Source organism: Triticum aestivum, chromosome 1A, assembly GCF_018294505.1.
Source record: "Triticum aestivum cultivar Chinese Spring chromosome 1A, IWGSC CS RefSeq v2.1, whole genome shotgun sequence".
Classification (NCBI taxonomy): Eukaryota; Viridiplantae; Streptophyta; class Magnoliopsida; order Poales; family Poaceae; genus Triticum; species Triticum aestivum.
Genome location: NC_057794.1, coordinates 7,480,660 through 7,490,102, shown reverse-complemented (window position 1 = coordinate 7,490,102; position 9,443 = coordinate 7,480,660). Strand labels below are relative to the sequence as shown.

The following is a 9,443-nucleotide window of genomic DNA, read 5'->3' as shown; positions in this document are numbered from 1 at the left end:
AGCGCCGAGTGATGATCCCAGATCCGCTTCACCTCCACTCCACTTCTCTTGATGGGTGGGGGCAATTTGCCTCCCGTCAGCCGCTTCATCCCATCTGTCGAATCCGGACTCGCCAGATCCAGAAGCCCTAGTGGAGGACGAATTCCCCGTCTCCACTTTCCTCTTCCAGACATTGGAGTCGAAACCACGGCCCCGCCCACGGTCGAAATGCCCAGCTCCCCGGCCATGGCGGCCTGCACCAAAGCCGTCTCCACGCATCTCGGTGGATCTACTAGATTGTGGTTGCTTGGGTGGAGGAAAAGTGGGAGGGGAGGCAGCTACTTGAGCAAAAGAATGAACATCGCCATGGATTTTCCCTTTCCACCAACCATAAGACTGATGAACCCTAGATCTGACCGGAGGAGGCGCATCCCAGAAGTGGGAGAAGCACTCGTCGAGATCTAAAATGGGCGAAGTAGGATTGACCATGCCTCTTATACCTGCCTTGCCCTCGCTAACCCTAGCGTCACCCGAATCATGGCGGTCGGATCTCTCATCCACCACGTGTCGACCATCAGCCCCATGGCGGGCCGGTCCGCGCCCAAGGATTCCCGGTCCAGCGGTCGAGGCAGGTAAAACCCGGTGAGCCGGCCTCGCGTGCCCGGCCCTCTCGTGTACCGCAGCCGACGTGGCACCACCCGCGTGTCCCGGCCCCGCAGCACCGCACGGTGGTGCGCTGGATCCGGCCAACGCCGCCATCGCCGGTAACCTGTCATGAACCCTAGCAAAATGGCATGGGAAGGAGAGAATACCCCCGATATCGATCGATTCTCCCTCGCGGAGGAAGCGCGCGTCCACCGTACTCCCATGTTCATCGAGCAGCACGATCCTGAGTGCCTTGCGTCGGAGCCAGACCACGCCGTCGGTGAGGGAGATCCGTCGCGCGGCCACCAGGTCCGCGGCGTACGTGACACGCCAGCCGGCGTCCATCTTCAAAGCTCTTCCAACAGCGGCGATGGATGCAAGGATGCTGCTCGCCCTAGACGAGCTGACACACACACACCCACGGTTACTCAGGAACAGGAGCCACACCCCAGTTACAAGTTGATGAAGCTTATGACATTGTCCATCCTCTTCTTACAGTTAAGATTTTTATATCCAATAGCTCTATATACTAATAGTTGTGGGATCCGCTTTTTTCTCTTTCTTTTTGCCTCCGCCAATTTTTGTAAAGCCGACACGTGTCCTTTCGGGGTGCTCTATCGGATCCGCACTTTTATCGACATGTGTTATCTGGTTGTCGTTCTTTTATTATTTTTTCTCGTTGGGCTTTCCCTCGCCGGGTTTCACTTTCTGTTATTCTTGTTGGTCCTGTGAGGTTTTCTCCGTCGTTCCGATGTACCGCTTTTTCTTCGCATTTTGTCCATACTAGTTTGCTTGTTTTCTTATTTTTCTGAACATGGTGCGTCCTCCTGCGCGTGCTACTGTTCGGTGTGTTCGGCTATCGCGTTTGCATGGGCGTGGTTTTGTTGGTTTTGTGGCTGGTTTCGGCTTCAATTCAAAATAGAGAATGAACCTCCAGCCTCTGCATCAAATGATGCACGCATGCAGTTTTTTAATTATAATAAAGAAAACCACCAATGCCTTACAAAGAGATACATCGATCGATCGGAAGCCACCGTCTAGGCGATAACTCGCTACACCTACAAGCCTTATGAAGGTGGTGGACTAATCGGAGCCACATGCTCTGACCTCACACACCTACGCGCAACATATAAATCTGGAGCCCACAACCAGGCCGCCCAATGGCGAGCCGGGAGCACAAACCGCTGTCGCCGTCTTCTACGAACCCACCTTCAGGATAGATCAACGCAAACACCTTGTCAGGCCTGGTGTCGACGCGCCATGACGCCAGATAGCACAACCGATCTGCGCACGTCCATCATCACACATCTAACGCCGAGACACTGTTTCTCCGTGCCGCCAAGACCCGTCGTCGTCGACGCGGTAGATGTCACGCCACGCCACTTCCTTGCCCTCCCAGCCAGCCCTGCTCCAAAACGATGCCCTCAGGAGGGAGAACGGCGCATAACATCTTCATCGTTTGATCCGGTAGACCCAAATCTAGAGTTCCCCCTCCAGCAGTACCAGCGAAGGGGCGAGAGCTGCAAGGACTATGCCTTCCACAAGGTAGCGCCACATACACGCCATCATCATCCGCCATGACTATAGTGGGCTCGGTTTTCATGGCCAGTCCCACCACATCGATTTCGAAACTGACTGGATCCGAGCGGTGCTGCGCCATAGAGGCGCACACAACCGCCGAAACTCCAGCAAAGGCCCTGTAGCCAGCCCTCTACGCGCGACCGTTCGCTAGCCACACTTGCAGCGGGTCTGGGCGGGGATCAGATCGACGGCTCAGCACCACCGACCATGGAGGAGATGGTCGCCGCCGCATGGACAGGGACGCCGCCCAACCGCCGTACGCATGCATATTCAGGGGCACCGCCCCGGCCGCACCCAAGAGCCACCGCCACAAACCACTGCCCAAACACCTTCGGCGCAGATGGAGGCGAGAGGCACTAGGGTTTGAGACACCTGGCGTACGCCCTGGGGAGCGCACGCAAGGGGTATCACCAGATGTGTCACACCCTTATACTCGCAGGGGGGGGGGGGATTTCACTTCCCCGGCCACTGCATTAATCATGAGTATCAGGATTTATGTCCTGGTTAAGAAACAAGCCTGAACCTAAATTTGGGTCCATAGGGACTTGAACTTGGGTGTTGGGTTTGTACATCCACTTCCTCAACCAGTTGAACTTGGCTGGTTTCAGTGTTTGTGGACCTTCATTTGCCTTGTGTGCCCGTTCTTTTTCTCTTTCTTTGGCGGGAGCATGGTGGTCGACGTGGGTGGATAGGCGTTGTCCATGCCGTTGGCCGCCGTGCTCTATCCCGTGTCTCTTCTTTGTCCTCGGGTCATCTAGTTTCTTCGGTAGTTGTTTCGCCTATCTTTTTTAGGCAGATGATGGAGCTGATCGGTTGCCACGTAGTTTGATCACTAGTAGGAAATAAACTACTGGTGGCATACCAGTTTACTCTACTGGCGGCGCATCAGTGGTATGCCACTATTGTCACGGCACTGCTAAGTTGCCACCGGTGGCAGCTCCCAGCGAAGGGATTTTAAGAATAACTTCTGTTTTTTGAAGATTATAAGAATAACTCCCAGCGAAGCAATCATCATAACCTCCTGGCTTGGCGTACAGTACCATTCATGCTTTTTTTAGGCCAAGACCGTAGAACAATTTTTCTATGATATATTTTCATTCATATAAGTATGTACAAATATGTACAAACGGCTAAAATCTAAGAAAGTTTCAACGAATTCCTGTTTTCTCTAACATGATGAAGAAAACTAAGGTAGATTCAGGTCTATTCAGTCCTTCAGACTAGCAGCAAAACTAGGCTTAATACAGTATCTAAAAAGTAGATCCTTTTTGAGGAGATGTTTCCAAGTAGCAATGGAAGAATGGGAGTTATTGAAAATGAGATCATTTCTTTGCTTCAAAACGTTCCAACATCCTAGAATAATGATGTTTAGAGCAATCTGTTTGGGGAGACAAATGTAGGCCAGTTCACATTCCTCAATGAAAGAAGTTCCTCTGTTTTTTATAAGATTGATGGAATCCCAACATTCCTAGGAAAAAGGTCAGCCCCAAAAGAGAAGAATGCTTGTTTTAGTCACTTCACTGGAGCATAGAGCACAACTATGTGAAGGAAGGAACATGGATTTCCTTTGTAAGTTGCTTCTGATGCTTAGCCTGTCTTTAAGGATCAGCCAGAAGCACTTTGCCACATGTAATAAAATATCTTAGGAGCATTAGGACCAGCTTTGAGAGCTCTGTATATTTTCGTAGAAGAGAATTTATCAGAATTATCAGTCAGGAGCCATTTATCGGGGAGGTTTGCAGCTAGACATTCTGCAAGTCATTTGGAAGCTCTTGTAATTGTTGAAAAGCTTGGGTTGATAGAGGGGTATGACAATTGATCTCCAAAGGGGATGCTTCCAGGAAATGTTTGATACTTTTCTTGCAGGAGATACAATAAGAGTATAAATGGGGGCTTTTCTCCATACATTTTATTGTAGACCATTTATCATCCCACATGGAAATAGTATTGCCTCGACCCACTTGACTCTCAGGTGACAAGATTCTTATAGAGAGGAACCAGTTTGTGGATGCTCTTTCACCAGAAGGATCCCACTCTTCTATCATCAGAAGGCCTATTGTTGTAATATTTCTCCTGAATGAGCTTGACCCAAGGAAGATCAAAAGAATTGAAGAACTTGTGAAGATGTTTAATCAGCAAAGCCCTATTGTGCATTGAAAGGTCCATAATGCCTAGTCCACCTTGATCCTTAGGCATGCAAGCCTTGCCCCAAGCAATAGAAGCAATTCCTTTATCTTCCATTGCATATTTCCTCCAGAAGCAATGTTTAATGAATTTATTAATTTTCTGAATGTCAGTAGAAGGTATCAACAAGGTGCACATGTAGAAGACATGCATGCCAGAGAACACAGATTTAATGAGTTGCAATTTCTCTCCATAGGAAAGGAATGTGAAGCAGCTAGCCAGTCTATGTCGGATTCTCATCAAGAATGGGGAGTAATCAGAGACCTTTGGTTTGGAGAGACTGAGAGGCATGCCCAGGTATGTAAAAGGAATATCACCAATTGTAGAACCAAAAGTATCAGCAAGATTTTGGATGTTACTCTCACGAACATTAATGGGAAATAGCACTGGTTTATTATAATTGACTTTCAGACCAGTATAATCAGCAAAGTGGAGAAGCAGAGCTTTGATATGTTGGAGATGAGTAGGTCATGCTTGCATTAAAAGTACTGTATCATCAGCATACTGCATGATAGGGAAGTCAGGACAAGAAGCAATGTTCAGTGGAGGAGAGATCAAATTGTTGGTCATGGCCTCATTGCAAATGTTCCGGAGTAAATCATCAGCTAACACAAAGATCAAAGGAGAGAGGGGGTCACCTTGCCTTACCCCTCTTCTGCATAAGAATTGTTTGCCAGGTGTACCATTTAACAGAATAGAGGAAAAGCCTGTGGTGTAAATCATGTCTATCCAGTTAATCCATTTTTCTCCAAAACCTTAGGCCCAAAAAAGTTCTCTGGTAGTGGAATGCTCAAGCTTGTCAAATGCCTTTTCAAAGTCAAGTTTCAAAATGAGGCAAGGGTTTTTGGACTTATCACACTAGAAGAAATACTCATATGCCCAAGGCAGACAGTCCTAGATGGATCAAGCATGTAGGAAATGATATGCTTTGGATCATATCTGCAAAGTTGTATGCACCTATTATTGTCCTGAACCAAAGGCCCCAATGTGACAGCTTGGGATAGTCTGCAGAGATGGCTATAGTTTGAGGATCACATGTATTCATTAAGTGTTAATGCTTTGTTTCGGTACTTCGTGAAAGGAGTACCTTAATTACCATTAGTTCCATGATTGGCCCTGCTGAAACGGGATGTTTGGACAAAAGATGTCGTGCAAGTTCTTATTACAAGCACGTATGACTATATTTGGAATACATGCCTATGTTTGATTTATACCTTGGATGCTTTACTTATTGTTATCTATTTGCGTTATGCCCAACATTATTACTATTACATGAGTTATCTTATTCATGCAACACCCTTTTATCCGTCCCTATGCCTATTGTGCCTTTAATCCTGTGGTCAACTATTATCACTTTTGTTGCTACTATTGCTGTCTTTATTTTACTAGTTATTGTTATATCTCTGCTGCTATTATACCACTGTTGTTACTGATAAATTGTGCCAAGCAAGTATCTCTCCAGGTGTGACTGAATTGACAACTCAGTTGCTAAGACTTATAAATATTCTTTGGCTCTCCTTTTGTCGAATCAATAAATTTAGGTTTTACTTCCCTCGAAGACTGTTGTGATCCCCTACACTTGTGGCTCATCAGGAAACCATACTAATTAGCATGAATAAGTTTAGGCATAACCTTCTGAAACCTATTAGCCAGTAGTCTAGTGAGAATTTTGACAGAGCACATGCTTTGCGTAGAGTAAAAGGAAAGCAAAACATGATTACAGAGAGTTGCGGAGAAGCTCAACTGATCATTCTTCCTGCCCTTTGCACTTCGCTGAGGCATCACTGGAAAATGCAAGCTTACGTTTAGTGATACTATTATCCCACTCTTACAGTCTCACTTACGTTTCATCAGATGACATTGCAGAATAAGACGCAGGAGAATGCTCCTACTTTTGATCTGATAATACAAGATGCATACAACACTCGAAGTGCAAAGCTCTTCAAGTGATGGACGTTGATCAGCAGTAAGCATTATTACTAGTTAAAGTAGACCATGTAAAACAAGAGAGGTGACATCGTAGACACACACTTATATACATACCAAATCTGGAGTGAAGGAGACAAAGCAATAGCCCCTGAGCAATCGCGAGTCTGAAAACCTAGCACGAGCACTAGCACTTGAGTAGTACTGCTTCCGTTCCCAAATGTAAGACGTTTCAACCTTTTTCTATATTAACATGTAACTACATGTATGGAGACATATTCTAGTGTGTATGTTCAATCATTTTAGCTCCCATCCAGTCAACATGTGAAACAACTAAATTATCTTATATTTAGGAATGAATGGAGTACTTTTTTTTGCATGGTAATACGTGTCTCATTCATATCATAAAGAACAAAGTACAAATCACGTAAAGACCGACATGACAAAACTGAAAAGATAGTAGAACATCTCTGAGCTTGACACCAACGCTCGTCAACTGCTTCCGGCACCACCACAGCAGCCACCGAAGAAAAGAATGACGAATCACCACCTCACCCGAGCTCGACGCGGCTCCATCGCTGATATGCAGCTTTGCGGACCTCCAAACTGGCTCACCAAAAGTGAAGCCCTTGCCGTTGAACGAATCAGACCAGGGCAACACCCCGGACACGCCATCGAACTCCAGATCTGGCACTCCACCACGACTAAGGCGCCGAAGGAGGAAACCATACCTTCCATCCACAAACCACGAACCCAGTAGATATTTCGTCTTCCAGATGTCATCGATGCAGACCACAATCTGCATCCGCTCCTGGACTACCTCCCAAGCTCCGCGTCGACGCTGGAGCAAACGTCGTCGCAACGGCGGAGCCCGATGACACAGGTCCACCACGAGGATGCCGCCGCCGCCACACCATCCTTGCTTGAACAGACTGGTTTCCAAATCCATCCCCAACCATATGACCGATGGCCTCGTCAGGGAAGAATCCGAAGATTCATTATTCAGCGCCGCCATCGTCATCACCGAAGCAAAGACGATGAACAACCTAAAAACCTAAACTATAAAGAAGAAAAATCGATCCACACGCGTGGATCCGGCGGCCCCCCTCACCACCGACGACCGAGGTCGCCGTCGGAGGGGGAGCCGCCGGAGAACGGCGTTGGGAGATTGGCCCTGGCGGCGGCTAGGGTTGCAGCCGCCAGGGACGAGAGGAAAACTGCCGAGCATGAATGGAGTCCTATCATGCCAGCTGGGTGGGCTCCAGAAACCAGAAGCCACTACCTCCAGAAGCAGAAGTCCTATCATGCCAGAGCCACCAGCAGCAACAGCACCAACTGCAAGAGAGCATGTACTTCCTCCCCATCTCGAATCACTAGTAATAGGGGACTGTGCTGGCATGTTGGGTGGGACTCTTTGTCTGCCTGCACCCCTCAAGAGAATGTACATTATTGGCAACAGTGGATTGACATCGCTGGAGTGTCTGTCGGGAGAGCACCCCCCATCGCTGGAATTCCTTTTTCTTGAAAGATGCAGTACCCTGGCATCCCTGCCGAATGAGCCGCACGTATACAGTTCTCTCGGGTATCTTGAAATTAGAGGCTGCCCTGCTATAAAGAAGCTCCCTAGATGCCTGCAGCAGCAGCTGGGCAGCATTGACGACAAATATCTAGATGCCCGGTATGAAGGTATGCTTGAAGCACGTCCTTCTATCTTTGCCACATTTAATAAACCGGTGCAGTCATCCATTCCATTAAATCTACCACGCTAGCATGTTTGTACAAGTTTGTTCTCCATTATTTTACTTCTGTACGGTATAAATTTTTATGTTACATTAGTTTGTAGTACATGTTTGTTCTGATGCCATTTGCGATATGTGCAGTGATGGCACTTAAACCGGAGACATGGAAGGAGATACCAAGGCTAGTCCGTGAGCGGAGGAAGGCCGCTCAAGAAGCCAAGATACTCTGGCAGTCCATGCATGAGTAGACAAGGCTGAAAGGGCATGGATTTTGATTGCTCTCAATAATGTACCAAGATGATGTCGTGACTGTAATCAATCGGCTTTCCTGAGCTTTGGCCTCTACCTTTTAGAGATATTTGTAATGCGAACCAAACAAATCTCCCCGTTTCAGTACAAGTTACGATAATACTCTCACATGTGTGTCTGTGAGCTATCTTTGTATCTATCTGTTTTTGCTTTGTTAGTTAACTGACAAGACACCGGCCTTTAGCTTGTTCAAGAAACGTTTTCAATTGTGGCTTTATCTGTGAATTTTCTTGGGTGATAGACCTGATCCCTGATTGTTGCTCTGCTCTGCTCTGCTAGGGGGATGGCCTGTGATTTTTGCTTCTACAACTGAACTGTGCCGCAGTCGCTCTTGGTCGAGAACTGTCGGGGCCTGCGGTGTAGGGTGACTACTGCTTGGTGTCGAGCTGAGCATCTCTGAATCAACATCCTAGGTCGAGACCATCTCATCTTGTTCTGGTTTGCTGCTGCCCAGCCAAGCGAGGAAAACAAGGAAGAAACACTGTAGTTTATTATATTTTGCTTCAGAAATAGTACCAATTTATGTCATGATTGTTATCTGCTCCGTTAAACTCTGACCTTTATCTTGTTATAAAAGATTCAGATACTTGCCAGGTTTAGTAGAAGCTGGGGTATGGGATGGATGCCGCATCTCTGGATTATCCATATGTAATATACAGTTAAGCAGCAGTTTGATGGTCTGTATGAGAGAGAGAGAGAGGCATTTCTCATGGTATGTAAGATGGTTAAGCAGCAGGCGTCAGTCAGGCTGGCAATTGTTGAATGTGATGGCCTATTTCCATCAACTTACTGTAACCTGCTGCTTAACAGTTTCATGTGGCAAGGAGTGACAGTTAAAGTGCTGTGGTGGTGCTGAAAACTGTATGCTTGCCTGCGCAGGAATGAATTTCAGTTTCAGAATTTGTGAGCTACTCCTATAGTCCTATGTGTATGTACTATCTAGTTTCAGCGTCGTTTAGTTCTGGTTGAGTAAACAGTATTGATTGACCTTTTAACTTGTTCAGGACACAACACGTGCTATCTGAACCGTGATATTCTTTTACCTGTTCGATGCTTGTATGTACAGATTAAGCACTCGTA

The 9,443-nt window shown here is 47.0% G+C and overlaps 1 protein-coding gene across 1 annotated transcript; it reads left to right on the top strand.

Moving 5' to 3' along the window:
* The first annotated feature begins 7,555 nt into the window (after positions 1-7,555).
* LOC123184962 (uncharacterized) lies at positions 7,556-8,472 on the top strand. The gene is made up of 2 exons (XM_044596991.1): positions 7,556-8,001; positions 8,196-8,472. The coding sequence occupies exons 1-2, from the start codon at positions 7,620-7,622 to the stop codon at positions 8,300-8,302; spliced, it is 489 nt and encodes a 162-aa protein (XP_044452926.1). The 5' UTR covers positions 7,556-7,619; the 3' UTR covers positions 8,303-8,472.
* Positions 8,473-9,443: the final 971 nt, after the last annotated feature.

Bases quoted from the DNA above. Each gene is read 5' to 3' on its own strand.
- LOC123184962 (XM_044596991.1), top strand. From the start codon at position 7,620: ATGCCAGAGCCACCAGCAGCAACAGCACCAACTGCAAGAGAGCATGTA. The intron at 8,002-8,195 runs GTATGCTTGAAG...CGATATGTGCAG, and splicing joins TCTAGATGCCCGGTATGAAG to TGATGGCACTTAAACCGGAG.